Here is an 18,143-nt window from a genome sequence, read left to right as displayed (position 1 = left end):
CCCTGGATCGTACGATAATCACGTTCCACGAGCGGACAAAAGTAAACTTCTTGGTCCATTCTACTACCGCCTGACGTTGTGAACGCAATCAGTGCTCAATTCGACATTCCCAGGAACCTATTCCGACCCCGGTTGGGTCCGTGATTGCCGGAAAGAACTCTTTGCTATTTGCATTTCATTAGCATACGTCTTCAACTTCATGGTTGCCTTCCTGCCTGCCCCGATGTAATTTATCGACAAACTTGCATTTTCCAGATGCCGAGAATATGTGATGAAAGTAGGTAAAAGTGCATGTTTTCTTTTCGGCGGGGGGAAAATCTCCAAAACTTTTCTCCGGCGCAAAAGGGTCAACTTTTTTTTCTCTTCAAATCACTTCTTTATTAGCGGAGTTCAGCTTTGCATCTGGGGCATGATCCCAGATTCTTTCCACAAGTTTTTCGCGCAGGATTCCACCGGTTCACGAGGATGCAGTTTTTCCCGCTCCCTCCCGACACACACGTGCCTAGTCTCGTTACAATCTCTGTCCGATCTTGGCCACCAACGCCGCCACCGCCATGCTCACTTTTATTCATGATAGCTCATAAATTGTGCAAACAGGCAAACACGACATCATCTTTCTGCAGGCACTTTGCGCTTTTATCAACAACTTGAAACTCTCTTCCTGGGCTCTAGCCGTGGCCCTGGGCTGGCTGGCTGCGCAATGATTTATGAATGCTATTAGTTTTCATGGCTCCATCCACCGGGCCCGGAACGGGTTCTGGGGAAGGCTCTGAGTTTAGTTCCGAGGCACGTCTTGATCATTCTGGGTGGCAGTGTGGTGAAGAGAGAAAAAAATCTGATTAAGTTGACTTAAGGGTTTGCCAAGGACTTTTATACTATTTTGGTAAATGCTTGGGCATTACCAATTCAAATAATTTTGCAAAATCAAATTCCCAAAAAATCTGGTAGTGAATATGGGTATCGGACTAGCAGATCCTATACATTTTGGGATAGTATTACCTATTTAGCCATCTATTTTCAACTGACGACGACAGAGATCCAACTTTTTCATATTGAATACATTTTACATTTTCTTGCTATTTTTTGTAAGGTAAGAGATTTTTAGATGTGACGATTTTGAAGCAAAAAAAAGTGAGTCTGTAGAGTAAGTCTTCGAGGCTTTGTAAAAACGGTAATTTTTTGCATTTTATTTGGATAATACTTTGTGTGTCCTTTTTCTATGACCAAAGAAGTGTTTTCTATGACAATATCTACAACTTTGCTGAAGACACCAAATTGATCAAAAAATTAACTCAAAAGTTACAGCTGTTTGAATACTTACGCAGCATTTTTGTATGGACAGCTGCCAAAATTGTATGGAGACTTGTATGGGTGAACCAATGACACAAAATAGCTTCATTGGTAATATGGCCCCACAAAGTTTGAGCCTAATAAAAAAATACAAAAAATAAAAATGTTCGAAATCGGCCGATTTCGTTGAAAATTGCTCAGAAATTGTTTTGCATCATTAGTTCGTCTACCTAAAAGTCTCTGTAAAATTTTGACAGCTAAAAATATTCAAAAATATTCCAGACTAAAAATATTCAAAAATCCATTGCTTGAGAAAGGATTTTCTGACTGGTCCAGGGATGGAATAATCGCAAAAAAATCAATTTCGCTTGAGAACTTTCTTCACCCGCGAAAGAGAGAGGAGGCAAATCACGCAAAAGAAAATCGCTCCCGAAAATCTCCAAGAAAATCAATCTGCTGATGATTTTTTGTGAATTTCCTTGTCAGCACCACTTAATAATATTTATTTCACTTTGTTTACACACATTGCCCATCTACAAAATGTGACAGGTCATTTTTCGACGTTTGACGGTACACTTGCAAGTGTAGTAGTGAAAAGGATATTCCACCGAATAATCAAGATGATGATTTTTTTAGATTCTTTTTACCGATCTTTCGTGCGCGAGAGAGGAGAGCCATGCTCCTTTCGGATTTTTGCCTTCCTCACCTTACTGAGGAAAGGCTATAAAATCACTCAGAAAACGAACTTCTTAGTTTTACCTCCTAGACCCACCTTCATGTATACATATCGACTCAGAATCAAATTCTGAGCAAATGTCTGTGTGTGTGTGTGTGTGTGTGTGTAGGGATGTGGGTCTGTGCACCAAAAAATATGCACTCGATTATCTCAGCACTGGCTTAACCGATTTGGACCGTTTTGGTCTCATTCGATTCGTCTTGGGGTCCCATAAGTCCCTATTGAAAATTATGAAGTTTAGTAAAGTACTTCAAAAGTTATGCTAAAAAAACGATTTTAACAAAAGTCCGGAAGATTGTAAAAAGGGTGGTTTTTGTAAGAAAACCCGTCATGCTATACATTTTTAGAAAGGTAATAAAAAGACCTTTCCAATGCGTCAAAAACATTTAAGATCCGACAACCCTATCAAAAGTTATAAGCACTTAAGTGTTATTTATGCACTTTTTGGAGGCCGGATCTCGAATATTTCGATGAAAACGTTGTCCGGATCTCTCATGCGACCTATCGTTGGATAGGTAATCAAAAGAACTTTCCAACGCGTCCAAGACATTGAAGATCTGACAACCCTATCAAAAGTTATAAGCATTTAAGAGCGAGTCCACGAACAGGGCATACCCCTTTGTATGGGACGTCGTTTGGACCACACCAATCTGCCTGAAATTTTCAGGAGTTGTTTGTACATATGAAACTAGCATCTGGCCAAAATATGAGCACTCTAGGTCAACGGAAAGTGGGGCAAATCGGGACACAAAGTTTGAAGGTTCAAAAACGTCAAAAATCTTAAAAAGGCTATAACTTAGGCAAAATTCAATTTAATTTCAAAAATAAAAATGCATCTAAAAGGGCTTGAAAAATTCAACAAAATGCAGGGTAGAGCATCTCAATTGGTTAATTCTAAAGGGAGTTATTGGCATTTTAGTGAAAAAATAGCATAATTTTCAAACTCAAATAAAAAAGTGTTCCATCCAGATATCAACTCGGTTCGACCTGCAGCTTGTAGGGGACATCTGGGACTACCATCTGAGACTGAGAACGCTTTGGGTATGGCAGTTTAACATATTAAATAGACACTTTTACTTTTAGTGAAATTTTTGGTTGTAAATTTTTGCTCGGGAGACCCCTTAGATCCCATTTCTTGGTGATAATTTTATCATATTCGAGTTCCTGAGACAATTTCACAATAGAAACATGTATAAAAATGTTTATTTTCATCCATTTTAACCCTTTAAAAAATGAAAGTTAAAAAAAATTGAGAAGCTGCTTTTTTCTGGTGTCATCTAGTATCCTTGGAAACGTACTTGATTTTCAATAAATGTGAATCGAATATTTTTTTTAACTTTTATTTTTTAAAGGGTTAAAATGGATGAAAATAAACATTTTTATACATGTTTTTATTGTGAAATTGTCTCAGGAACACGAATATGATAAAATTATCACCAAGAAATGGGATCTAAGGGGTCCCCCGAGCAAAAATTTACAACCAAAAATTTCACTAAAAGTAAAAATGGTCGATGCGAGATGGGTATGCTTTGCTCGTGGACTCGCTCTTAAATGTTATTTATGAACCTTTTAGAGGCCGGATCTGATATATTTCGATGAAAACGTTGTCCGGATTTATCATGCGACCTGTCGTTGGAAAGGTAATTAAAAGCCCTTTGCAACGAGTTCAAAAGATTGCAGATCCGGCAACCCTATCAAAAGTTATACGCACTTAAGTGTTATTTATGAACTTTTTTCAGGCCGGATCTCATATATATTGTTGAAATCGTTGTCCGGATCTATCATGCGACAGGTCGTTGGATAGGTAATCAAAAGACCTTTCCAACGAGTTTTATAGATTGCAGATCTGACAACCCTATCAAAAGTTATAAGCACATAAGAGCCCTGAATTATGAAGATCTGACTATACCCAATCTGACGGTATGAATAATGAATCAAGTTGATAGAACACTGAAAGGTCCGCCCTTTTGTATCTATTTTGGATAGCATTACCCTCTAAATGTGAGGAAGGCACCAACCACCTAAGGGTAGATTAAGTAACGTTTTCTCTTGATGAACGTCCAGAGATTTTTTTTGATGATGATTATTCCATCGCTGGACTGGTCCAAAGGTCGTCAATTCGAATCCCGGGGTGGATGGAAGCTTAGGTGTAGATAGAGGTTTGCAAATGCCTCAACAATCAAGCCTTCGGACACCTAGTTGCAAGTACGAATCTCGCCAAGGCAATGCTGTAGAGTGAAGACACCAATCTTCGGCAAATTTTCAGGTATTGCTAAGAACTTTTCAGAAAAAATAGTTACTAGAGCTGTAAAAATATAAGTTGCTAAAAAACATTCTTTAAATTCTTATTTTTGGATATTTTGTAGATGACACACAAATGGCAGTGTTGCCAAATGAACTTTGACCAATGTTATTTTAGTCCAAAAAATTCTGTAACTTTGGTGTTTTCAGAAGGGTTGTGGCAAATAGGAAGGGATAACTTTTGAATAGATTGATGATTAGGGTAGTCCACGATTAGGGAGTTTCTGCAATATAATTTTGGAGGAATACCTTTGAGATTTAAAAGATGAAATTTCAAGCATCAAATAACTCGAAAAAACGCTGGAAATTTTTTAAGAGCGAGTTTTTCACCAATGTGTAACAGGTCGTATCGAGGTGCTCCGATTTGGATGAAACTTTCAGCGTTTGTTTGTCTATACATGAGATGAACTCATGCCAAATATGAGCTCTCTACGACAAAGGGAAGTGGGGTAAAACGGGGGGGTGGGGCTTCGAAGTTTGAGGTCCAAAAAACCTAAAAAATCTTAAAATTGCTCGCATTTCCGTAAAACTTCATCAATTCCAACTCTCTTAGATGCATTCGAAAGGTCTTTTGATGCACTTTAAAATGTGCCATAGACATCCAGGATTGGTTCGACTTTTTCTCTTAGCTTTTGCAAATTACTGCCAAAAATTGTTTTTTTAAAACCCTAATATCTTTTTGCAACAGCCTCCAACACCCATACTCCCATAGGTCAAAAGATAGGTAATTACATAGACTATAAGCCTACGGTATTAACTTTTTGGCCAATCGCTGTTTTTCTCATAGTTTTTCGATTTTTCTAGAACAAACATTTTACAACGTTAGTTTTTGCCCTGTAGGCCGCCATAGCGGCACTTTTTGGTTCCAATTTTGTCATATCCGGAATCCTCGGACAATTTCATGTAAGTTAGAAGTATTCGAGTTGTAAATTTGATTGGAAAAATTTCCAATTAGAATGAATTAAAATATTTTTTAACAATTTGTTGGATTAGGGGTAAAACAGGTTTTCGCTTACTTGATACAGCAATTGACGTATTGATCACAGGGTAAATAAGATCTATTTCTTTTTTCAAAAATGTTTTATTTAATTATTTTTTAAATCAAATTTACATTTCCAATACTTCTAACTTACGTGAAATTGTCCGAGGATTCCGAATATGGCAAAATTGAGACCAAAAAGTTCCGTCTTCTTGGCCTTGCAGGGCAAAAACTAACGTTGTAAAATGTTTGTTATAGAAAAATCGAAAAACTATGAGAAAAACTGCGATTGGCCAAAAAGTTAACACCGTTGGCTTATAGTCCATGTAATTACCTATCTTTTGACCTATGGGAGTATGGGTGTTGGAGGCTGTTGCAAAAAGATATCAAGGTTTTAAAAAAATCAATTTTTGACAGTATTTGCAAAAGCTAAGAGAAAGAGTCGAACCAATCCTGGATGTCTATGGCACATTTTAAAGTGCATCAAAAGACCTTTCGAATGCATCTAAGAGAGTTGGAATTGATGAAGTTTAACGGAAATGCGAGCAATTTTAAGATTTTTCATGTTTTTTCGACCTCAAACTTCAAAGCCCGTTTAACCCCACTTCCCTTTGTCGTAGAGGGCTCATATTTGGCATGAGTTCATCTCATGTATAGACAAACAAACGCTGAAAGTTTCATCCAAATCAGAGCACCTCGATACGACCTCTAGAACAAACCGAGCAATATTTACAAATACTGCCTCTTAAGCACTATGCTGCATTGAATAGCACTACAAACGCTATTTTTTTTTAACTTGATACATCTTTGTTTAAAAATGTCTTATGGTCAAGGGAAATGTGTATGGGACCACCCTAACGAAATTCTAATTTTCGTAAAATTTTGGGTTTTATTCTATTTATTTTTTCATTTTTTGATTTGTTTAGTGGACAACGTTTTGTTTTTCGATAAGTCATGAATTTTAGAAAAATAGTGATTATTGGAATATATCGAAAATTCCCCCGAAAATAGCAACCAGGGAAATTACGGACTTAATCCTGATATAATTTGATAGTAACAACGTTACTAAATCCACCTTTAGGTGGTTGGTGCGTTACTCACATTTAGCGGGTAATGCTTTCCGAAAAAAGACACAAAAGGGTGGACCTTTCAGTGTTCAATCAATTTCATTATTCATACCATCAGATTGAGTAGTCAGATCATCATAATTCAGGGCACTTATCTGCTTATAACTGTTGATAGGGTTGTTAAATCTTCAATCTATGGTACTCGTTGGAAAGTTCATTTGATTATCTACGACAGGTCGCATGATATATCCGGACAACGTTTTCATCAAAATATCTGAGATCCGGCTTCCAAAAAGTGCATAAATAACACTTAAGTGCTTATAACATTTGATAGGGTTGTCAGATCTTCGATCTTTTGAATTCATTAAAAGGTCTTTTGAATACTTTTATCAAAATGTATAACATGGTGGGGTTTCTTTCAAAAACCACCCTTTTTACAATCTTCCGTACTTTTGCTGAAATCGTTTTTTGGCATAACTTTTGAAGTACTTACTTAACCAAACCTTATAATTGTCAATAGCGGCTTATGGGACCCCAAGACAGATCCAATGAGACCAAAACAGACACAATCGGTTGAGCCAGTGCAGAGATAATCCAGTGCAATGTTTTTTTTTTATCAACATCCAATCACACACACAGACATTTGCTCAGAATTTGATTCTGAATCGATATGTATACGTGAAAGTGGGTTCAGGAGGTCAAATTAAGAATTTCATTTTTCGGGTGATTTTATAGCCTTTCCTCATTGTTATCCGAGCATTCGTTGGAGAAGGTTGTCTGATTCAACATGACTCGTCGCGTCCCGGCGCAAAACGCCGGCAATATCGCCCTACCTGCGGCTCAAGCAGGCAAAAAAGTGGGAATTTCCAAAAGGAAGGTTGAGGCCTCAACTGATGGCCAAAAACCGGGGATTTCCAAGAGGAAGGTGCTTTTGGAAGTGACATCGAACAGCAAAAAGACGAAAAAGAGCGACGGTACTGTACCGATGGATGAGGAGGAGGAGAACTCTTTGTCGCACGAGGAGCAGCTTTTGAAGAACAACAAGTTCGCTGGACTGCCTGACGAGGACCAGGTAGCGGAAGCAAAGGAGAATGAAGTGAAGCAGCGAAAGGAGAAACTGCCTCCTTTTTATGTGCGGCAATCAGCAGCAACGATCGACTTTCGAGCGGGGCTGGTTGAACTCATCAAGTCTGGGAAAGTCCAAGGCAACATTCGTCTGTGTCAGGACGGATTTAAGGTGCTGGTGCAATCCAGGCAGCACTATCAACTGGTCAAGGAATACTTGACCGAAAACGAGGCGGAGTACTTTACCCATGATGTCGCCATGGATAAGCCGTACAAAATCGTCGTCAGAGGTCTGTACGACATGCCAGTGGAGGAATTAGCTGCCGAGCTAAAAGTTTTGAAACTGGATGTGTTGGCCGTGCACAAAATGAGCCGACGCAACAAAGACATCAAGTACCGTGACCAGCTCTACCTGCTGCATTTGGCTAAGGGATCGACGACGCTTCCTGAGCTGAAGGCAATCCGAGCGGTTTTCAACATTATCGTGTCGTGGGAGCGATACCGACCAGTGCACCGTGACGTCACACAATGCTTCAACTGCCTGGGTTTCGGACACGGAGGTAAGAACTGCCACCTAAAGCGTCGTTGCGCCAAATGTGGTACCGATGCGCACATCACATCCCAGTGCATCCAAGATTCGCTGGTGAAGTGCCTCAACTGCAACGGTGAGCACTCGTCAACCGACCGAAAGTGCCCCAAGAGAGCTGAGTTCGTGAAAATTCGGCAGCAAGCATCGACGAAGAATCAGCCTCAGCGTCGTAGAACTCCTCCAGCCCTGGTGGAGCAAAATTTTCCACCTCTTCAACCGCGACGCCAGGTCCCGAACTTGGCACCGTTGCCGTTGGATCCCAGGAAGAGAGCTGAGATGAATCAACCGCGGCCGGGTTCCAGCCAGGAGCCGAGACCGTCACCACCGGGCTTCAGCCAGGAGCCAAGACCAACCCAAGAACCAGCAGTTGAGGAAAATGGTAATGATCTTTACACCTCAACCGAACTCCTCAATATTTTCAAACAGATGTCCGCTGCACTGCGTGGATGCAAAACCAAGACCCAGCAGATTGAAGTGCTGACCTCGTTCGTCATCCAGTATGGATCGTAGGTCCCTCAAGCTGCTCAATTGGAACGCTTGCTCCATTAGGAGGAAGAACTTAGAGCTGGTGGATTTTCTTCGCGAGAAGGAGATCGACGTAGCTGCCATCACGGAAACTCATCTGAAGCCCGGTGAAAAAGTTTATCTGCAAAACTACAAGATCGCGACGCAGCTCGACAGGACCACCTCTGGAGGAGGAGGTGTGCTTGTCGCTGTTTATCGTGATCTCAAGCCACGCCGGCTGCCACACTTCAAGCTGGACATCATCGAGGCCGTTGGGGTGGAAATTCCCACTTCGGTTGGCCCAGTACTCTTCATTGCTGCATACTGCCCACGTCAGGTGAATTCCAGAGATGGTTCAGCAGCAAAACTGAAGAGCGATATCCAGAAGCTGACACGGCGGAGCGCAAAGTACATCATCGCTGGTGACCTCAACGCGAAGCATGAAGTTTGGGGCAACAGCAGGAGGAATCGGAACGGAGTGATTCTGCACAACGATCTGCAAAACGGATACTACAACGTTGTGAGTCCAGATCGTCCAACGAGGGTGGCTCGGTCTGGGAATCACTCAATCATCGACTTCTTCATTACCAATATGGCTGAGAACGTGGCTCATCCTGAGGTGTTTGAAGAGTTGAGTTCTGATCACTATCCGGTGGTTGTGGAGGTTGGAGCTTCCGTTACTCCGCAGCGGCAACCAACCCGGAAAGATTACCACAACGTTGACTGGCAGCAGTTTCAGCAAGTGGTCGACAGCAACATCGACTATGATCAACACCCGGAAACTTCTGCCGATATTGATCGTTCGCTGGAGGTGATCCAGCAGGCTATCAACCAAGCAGAGGCTGCCAACGTTCGGGAGGTTCCTGTTAATTTTAAGGTAACTGATATTGACGTAGATACTAAACACTTGATTAGACTAAGGAATGTTTATAGGAGACAATATCAACGGACTGGGGACTATGACAAAAAGATTTCAGTGAACAATTTGAACAAAATCATACAAGACCGACTTGACAATATCAGAAATCAAGAATTTTCAAAACATGTAAGCCAGCTTGGGAATTATTCAAAACCATTTTGGAAACTTTCAAAAGTTCTTAAAAACAAACCAAAGCCTATTCCTCCTCTTATTGTTGAGGATTCTCCCTTGATTACATCCGAGGAAAAGACAAATGCACTTGGGCTTCATTTTGTTAGTTCTCATAATCTTGGCGCTTCCATGACCAGCCGTAAACAATCATCAGTTGCCAATAGTATTTCAACAATTAATAACTCTACCTTTGAATTTCCTGCAGATTCCCATGTTTCTGGTGAGGAAGTCAAAGTTGCAGTAAAACAAATGAAAAATATGAATGCTCCTGGCTTTGATAACATTTTTAATCTAGTGTTGAAAAAACAAAGTGATCAGTTCTTTCAACATCTAGCCAATATTTTCAATAAATGTTTGCAACTTGGTTACTTCCCCACCAATTGGAAACTGGGCAAAGTCATACCAATTTTGAAGCCTCAAAAAGATCCAACATCGCCAACAAGTTATCGTCCCATTAGTCTTTTGAGTAGTTTGTCCAAACTCTTTGAGAAGGTCATCTATTCAAGGCTTTTGGATTTTACCAACGATAATAATATAATTTTGAATGAGCAGTTTGGCTTCCGTAAGGGACATAATACTGCTCATCAGCTTACGAGAGTAACCAAAATCATCAAGCAGAACAAGCTTGAGTCTAAATCAACTGCTATGGCTTTGTTGGATGTTGAGAAGGCTTTTGACAATGTTTGGCATGATGGTTTGATACATAAACTGTATTTGTACGGTTTTCCAATGTATCTTATCAAAATTATCCAGCACTATCTTTCGGAGAGATCGTTCAGGGTTTTTCTGAATGGGATTGCTTCTGGATTATTCAACATTGATGCTGGGGTTCCCCAAAAAGTATTCTTGGCCCACTTCTGTACAATGTTTTTACATCTGATTTGTCTACTCTTCCTGGTAATGGTGTGTTGGCACTTTTTGCTGATGACACTGCCGTTATTTATAAGGGTAAAATAACCAGATATTTAGTTGGCCGTCTTCAGAAGGGTCTTGACGTTCTTTCCGAATACTTTGGCGACTGGAAAATTCGCATAAATGCAGCAAAAACTCAAACCATCATTTTTCCTCTTTCCAAATCGGCCAGATTTGTCCCAAAGGATGATGTTTTGATAAAAATGAATGATGTTTCGATACCCTGGTCAAAGGAAGTTGTCTACTTAGGTCTCATACTTGACTCGAAACTTTTGTTTCGGCAGCATGTAGACAAAATATTGAACAAGTGCAGCATTCTCATAAGGTGCTTGTATCCTTTAATTAACAGAAAATCAAAGCTATCTTTGAAAAATAAGCTAGCAGTTTACAAACAAATAATTTACCCCGTTATTGAGTATGCAGTACCTGTTTGGGAGTGTTGCGCTAGAACTCATAAATTGAAGCTCCAGCGTGTCCAAAACAAGGTACTCAAAATGGTTTTGAATGTTCCTGGCTGGACAAGATCAAGTGAGGTTCATGAATTAGCAGAAGTAAAAATGTTGGATCAGAAGATTCAAGAAATTGATTCAAGGATTGGTTTAGTTTATTGTAAGTTTAAGTTAGTTTTAGGTTAGGTTATGTTTTCTTAACATTTTTTTTCCTCATTGTACCTAGTGTTACAAAAATGATAAATCATATATTTTTAAAGTTATGGAAATGAACAGTGTTTAAATCACGAAAAGCAAATTAAAGCTGAAGAGCCACAGCTGACCACTTATTATGTAAACCAAATGTAATTATTATAAGAAAGATTCAATAAAGTATATTTAATTCAAAAAAAAAAAATAGCCTTTCCTCAGTGAGGTGAGGAAGGCAAAAATGACAAATTTTGTTGTAAAACCTTTTGGGAATAGTTACTTAGGGGATGATTTAACAATAACAATAACAGTACTAGTAGTTTCAAAGATATCAAACCGTCTGTATCAAATATCTGGGTGTTCTAGGCTCTGATTGATGCGCACCGTTAAATGCTCAAAAATGTTTAAGAGTCCCTTCTCGTCCTTCTCTAAATATAATATATATTTGAACAGCTGAGAAATGTATCCAACATTTTCTTTTTGGATTGTTGTTTTGCATTGTTGATCCGACTATCCCATTTTATTGATGTAAAAAAGTGTGTTCCGGATATTCCTTTTTTTTTATTTAGACGAGAGAAACAAAACAAAAAATACAAAAAAAAGTTTCAATAATTCAGCCATTTTAAGTTGCCCAACTGTAAAATTTTTAGGGACTTGACATTTTGTGGGAAATTTAATGTACTTTTTGAACCTGCAATAACTCAGAAGGGTCATTTTTTCATGTAGGACAAAAAAATTCAATAAATAATTTAGTTTTTTTTTGTAACTTTGCAGGGTTATTTTTTAGAGTGTAACAGTGTTCTACAAAGTTTTAGAGTAGCCAATATCATCAATATCGTCACGAGTTATCGTGATTTATCTAAAAAAAAATGTTTTGAAAAAGTAACAGTTGTGTTTCTCTTTGTATGGGCGCTTTATCAGTCTCTCATACACTGTAGCTTAAAAGTTGTCACTTTATATCCATTAACAAAAATTAAAAAAAGTTCATTTCATTTTAAAAAATGTTTTTTTTTTGTACATTTTTTTCAGAACAGCCTTAATCATAACCTGCGACTTTTCCCAAGACATTTAATTGATCAGAAAATCGCGTATCAAGATACAGATTTTTTAAATATTGACATGTCCATTTTGTATGTCCGGTTCGCACAATTATATGGAGTTTCAAAAACATTGAGCCAAATAAAAATAATAGAAAAATTAAAATCAGTTTTTTTGCAAGGTGCTAGAGAACTGCTCAAATATTGTACACCTTTTCTCTGACCAGAAAAGTAAAAAAGAAACTTTCCTATGCAACCGAGCCCCCTCCTGCCCATCAAAACGATGTGCACTTTCAGGAGTTCTTCCCAGGAAAAGAGGGAGGGGGTTTAAACTCCTCTGACAGGCAAAGGCTGTTGGCTTGGGGAGGGTTGGCATTACGACGCGATCCTGTCGATTCGGAAAGTTTTGAAATTGCACTAGTTGGGAAATTCAGTTTGTCATCTGCCAGTAAGTTTGCTGATATCTCATTTTTTAGCCCGAGGGATGAAGAAAGTTGTTTGCCTGGAAAAGCAAAAAGCACCCGGCAGCAGCAGCAGCAAAAGCTAGCAGTCGATGTCACAACTTGGCAGCAAATTTTTAGCAAAACTGATTGCGATAGTGGGGTGAACTCGAGTTGACTGCGAGTCGTTTTTGAGCTGTGAAAGAAATAAACAAGTATTGGATGAGCTGAAGATGACGAGGGGTGACATTTTAATTTCATGTGGATTAACTGTTTCATAGCAAAAATTAATTCGCTTTTACTAATCACTACCTTGTTATTCAATGCTCAACTCACCGTTCATTGTGTATTCATTATTCAACCAACTCATTCAAATTGCACGTGGTAATCGTACCGCACGATTTAAATTTCTAAATCCTCTTCAAACGTGTACCGAATTGAGTGTGAAATGCCATGTTCCCTAACCGAGAGAGCAATGTTTTCGCGGCAATGATGCAACAAAAAAAGATATTCACCTAAAATCCCCCTGAAACCATTGCCACAGCGGCAGCCGCCACGTGCAGCCACGACACGATGGTCACATTTGCATGGTCCGTTTTTGGCCTCCACCGTAACATTTTACACTGGTCGTGACCGTGACGGAACCAAAAAATTGGCCAAACCAGTTTGCCTGCTCCGGACAGGGGAAAGGCATTAGCGCGGGAGAGTGGTCACAGGGTTTTCTGTTTTTTTTTGGGTTCCACCCCAAACCATTGCAATGTTTAGGTCCTTCACTACTGTGAAAAGGATTTGCATGTCACCGATAAAAAATAGGCGGATATTTTTCGCTTCAAAAGCATTGCATCAAACGTCAAAGTGTAAGGATTATGATTTGTTGTCTCATTTCCATTTTCGGTAGTATTTCAAAAAACATTTTTTTATTAATTGAATTTCCTTATTATAATGTTTAGAAATGTAGGGGCTGAAAACAAATTACTTAAACTTATGTTTGAATTAAAAAGGTAGTAAAATCGATTGTAAACTATTCAGAATACACTGTACAATGCCTACAAATTTTGAATTTTGGGACCACAGATCGGTACAAAACATTTGAATAACATATTTTTAATCAATAATAAATAAAAATATTGCTATTTTTTAATTTTTGATAGCAGCATAACTGTAATGATGTTTGTTTGAAAATTTCATAAATCAGGCTTAACATTTGTAATTTCGTTCTTTTTTTGTTTAACAACCCTCCCCCCTCCCCCCTCTTCCTCACAACCTTGACTAGAGCCGTGGAACAAAATTTTTAAATACATTAAAATTTCTGGTAAATAAAGTTTTGAAAAAGTCGGTCGTCGTTTATCATGGCCGTGCGACAGACACGGACGACGAAACAAAGAGAAACGCATAAAGTAACTTTTTCAAAACTTTTTTTTCGTAAAATCTCGATAACTCGTGATGTTTATGAGCAAACCCCTTATGTTTATATATCATTTTTTTTTGTAATTGTCTGCTCCACAACTTTGTGCAAAATTGGTACACTCTAAAAAATAACCCTGTGAAGTTAGAAAAAATACGAAATTTTAAAATAAAAAAAATGTTCTAAAAGAAAATAATACATTTAGATTCGAAAAGTACATTAAATTTCCCTTAAAATGACATGTTTTAAATATTCTTTACAGTTGACTAACGGAAAATGGCAGAGTTTTTTTTTAACTTTTTCAGTGTTTTTTTCGATGAAAATACGTTTTTTCGGAATTCTGAGTACGCCATCAAATCGGGCGTCCAATTTTACATAAAAGTCTCTTTGACACTAAATTTCTTTCTCATCACCGTTTGAATTATTGAAAACACCTCTTTTTTCGCATGTTCAAAAATAAAAGGGGTCGTACAAAAGTTACCCCTTAGGACGTAGTTTCACGCAAATCGACGAGTGGTCGGGGCAACTTTTCCCGATTTCGTGTGAGTTGGTAGAGAATTACTCCTTTAAAAACGTTACTCATTTATATATATTCTATAGAGTGATTCAAACCCACTACTGTGTCCACATGGTTTATGGATCGCCCCTAACGTGATCGCAGCACCAAAGAGGTCCTAATAAAAATAAGTGATGAGTAAAAAAAACAGACTGCCTACAGACTTTTTGTCAAGATTGTACATACAGGGCTGAGCTGTACGATTTTGAACTAGTTAGTCGCTGTTGGCGGGTTTAGGGCGCCAATGTTCCTGTCGAGGGCGCTTCTCCTCGTAGGGCGCCTATATTTGTACAAGGGGCGCCAACTGCTGAGCGGGGGGGGGGGGGGGTGCAATATGTTATTCGTTTTTTGCTTACGAATAATAACAACTACGTCAATACATTTTAAAAACCTTTTGATATGCAACATTCCAACCTGATCTATTCGACTGTAATTTTTTGCACCTCTATAAATCCCCTATTCGGATAATTCATTTTCATACAACAATATTTCAATTGAAATACAAATTATTGTACCTAAGAAGAAACTATAGCGTGTCGGGACAACATCGTAATACTAGACATTACAAAATCACAAGAAAATATTCGCTCAAATTAAGCAGTTTTCTAAAGTATTTTTTGAAATTACCCTATAAACTATTGTGTTTCAAATGTTTACAGAATCTTCTAAAAAACTATGGGTTTGCATATTTTTCCACTGATGCTCTTTTAGATGTAACCACCATCTGAAAAAAAAACCCTGTTCTCCTTCATACGAACGATTCGGATAAAATCTATCGCATTACAATTATCTTCCCATAATGAAATCTTACTAAAATATAAATCTAGCATTTTTTAAATTACATTGAAAATTGTATCAAGTTAAAATTTATGTACCGCTAGTTTGGGTGACTATGGGTCAAAAAACGATACATCTCTCATTACTTCTAAAGAACAAAAAATATTTAAATGATAGCGAAAAACTTTTAACGAAGGATTGTTCTTAGATAATTTACCATCATTTTCCAAAATTATGTTGGAATTTGATGAATCGGTTGAAAAATTGAAACTAAAATAATGCACAAATACAAAGCAAGGATCAAAACAAATCACTCAGCAATGTTACTTTTTCCAAGGAATCGTATTGGTATGCTACAATATTCGAAGTGGATATTTTTAAACTTTGAGGTACTTTTCGACCCATTTCAAAAAGTTTATTAAAAGGTAGATTTTTTGAAAAATCATTTTTGGTGGAAAAAAGTACCCCAAATATATATAGCTGCCAAAAACATAGTTTTTGTTCCAGGAAACAGACATTTTCAGCAAACGTTTTTTAAGATGTCTCCTACTCAACCCTTTAAACAGTATTAAGTTTCATTGAAAAGACTGAGAAATTGTAAATGCCATGAAAAATCATTCTAACCCAATTTCACCCTTACTGAAGATAAGTTTTTGAATGTTTTGGCAATAAATAGCCACTCCAGCCGCAATAAATTTAATCATCGCAGCGAACAAAAATGTTTATTTCAAGCACAGACCAGACCCTGCTATACCATAACGCCGGTCATTGTATGCTAGCGATGCATAAAACGAACAGCGACCCAGCAACGTAGCAGCATCTAGAAAAAAGGAAAGAATCATCAAAACGGAACACGTCGAAAAGCACTGCTAGTTGATTCAAAACAAACGCGGCAGCGTTTCGCGGCGCAACTTGGCAACTTAGCAAATTTGCAAAATGCAAGGTGTCTCTTGGGCCCTGCTGAGGGCGCCAAATTGTTTAAGGAGGGCGACATTTTTTGTAAAGAACTTGTTAGTCGACGACTAACCTCGACTAACCTACAGCTCAGCCCTGATCTCCCTTAGGCATTTTTTTGAAATTTGCAAAAAATGGCATTTTGGGCGCCCTGGGGCCTCCTGAGGGGGCGCTATATCTTTTTCGTGAAGGCGCAGCACAAATCGGCAACTTGGCAAATTTGCAAAATGCAAGGTGTCTCTTGGGCCCTGCTGAGGGCGCCAAATTGTTTAAGGAGGGCGACATTTTTTGTAAAGAACTTGTTAGTCGACGACTAACCTCGACTAACCTACAGCTCAGCCCTGATCTCCCTTAGGCATTTTTTTGAAATTTGCAAAAAATGGCATTTTGGGCGCCCTGGGGCCTCCTGAGGGGGCGCTATATCTTTTTCGTGAAGGCGCAGCACAAATCGGCAACTTGGCAAATTTGCAAAATGCAAGGTGTCTCTTGGGCCCTGCTGAGGGCGCCAAATTGTTTAAGGAGGGCGACATTTTTTGTAAAGAACTTGTTAGTCGACGACTAACCTCGACTAACCTACAGCTCAGCCCTGTGTACATACACTGCACAGTGTTCGGAATGGCAAAATTAAGTGGAATAAATTGATAACTCCTTTATTTGACGTCCTAGCCAAATGGTGTCTTCGGAAGAGTTGTTGTACTTGATAGGGACTATCTTTTAAAGTTATTGACATACAGGGTGACGACCATCCAGGGTGTCAACCAAAAATAACTTTGTTGGATGACGTTGTAGGGCTTTAGTGTCTTCGGCAAAGTTGTAGAGGAAAAAATTTCATGAAAGTTTGTCGAAGGCGCCAAATTTGTAGCTCTTAATCTACTAGAGATAGACGCCATTTTTGCAAAAGCACTTTTTTGGTGATAACTCGGAATGTTAGCATTTTAGCGGCCTACTATGTTCTGAAGAGTTGTTTATGACATAAAATTACACATCTTTGCCGAATACAGCAAAATGTTTTGAGCCTTCATTGAGGAGTTATAACCATTTTTAAGTGATTTTGAGCCTATCTTCAAGTTGCTATATAGTATATTTTGGCAGCTGTCCATACAAGTAGGCTATACAATTACATAAAAACTTTATGATGAGCACGATTTGGTATCTTCGGCAATTTTTTAGGTATTCCATAGGATTTTTTATCTTTTAAATTCGACTTTTAACACAAAAAAATAAATGCGAAAAAAACCATTTTTGAAAATCTAATTTTTGGTCCTAAGCAATACCTACCACTTTGCCGAAGACATCTAATCGATCATAAAATTCGTTCTCAAGATACAGGTTTCTGAATACTTTAATTGCATTTCTGAATGACTGCTGCCAAAATTAGCATTTTAGAGATACAAAAACAAAGATTTAAATTTTTCAATTTTTAGTTTTTTTAAAGGTTTTCTTCCTGTATTTTAAGGAAACAGATGAGATGATATCCTGCCTTTCATTCAAAATTGGTACATATGTAATATGTAAGTACAACAAACTGGGAGAAGGGGGATTGCTGAAAGGAAAGGGATGTAGAGATTTGCTGAATTGACCTTGAATTATTTCAAACTACAGTTACTTTTCTAATATATATATACAGTAAAAAACCCGATGGTCAAATCGAATGCAGAAGCATGCACATCACCTTTGTGAAAAAGTCGTTTTATATAACTAACTGCATTTACACGTTGTATAGTTTTTCTACACAAAAAAAAAAGTTGCAATCGATGGGATTCAACCAGCACTCACAGAGAGAATAGACGCCTAAGCCCACAC

At 38.3% G+C, this 18,143-nt stretch overlaps 1 protein-coding gene across 1 annotated transcript in view; it reads right to left on the bottom strand.

Moving 5' to 3' along the window:
* LOC120426057 (uncharacterized) overlaps positions 1-12,991 on the bottom strand; it is a 94,011-nt gene extending 81,020 nt beyond the window's left edge. Inside the window, exon 1 of the mRNA XM_052706995.1 lies at positions 12,985-12,991. Within this exon, the coding sequence (XP_052562955.1) occupies positions 12,985-12,991 (7 nt within the window). The remainder of the gene's footprint in view (positions 1-12,984) is intronic.
* Between the last annotated feature and the right edge of the window lie 5,152 nt (positions 12,992-18,143).

Source organism: Culex pipiens, chromosome 2 (genome assembly GCF_016801865.2).
Source record: "Culex pipiens pallens isolate TS chromosome 2, TS_CPP_V2, whole genome shotgun sequence".
NCBI lineage: Eukaryota > Metazoa > Arthropoda > Insecta > Diptera > Culicidae > Culex > Culex pipiens.
Note: the sequence above shows the minus strand (reverse complement) of the source record. Positions and strands in the feature narration are given on the sequence as shown.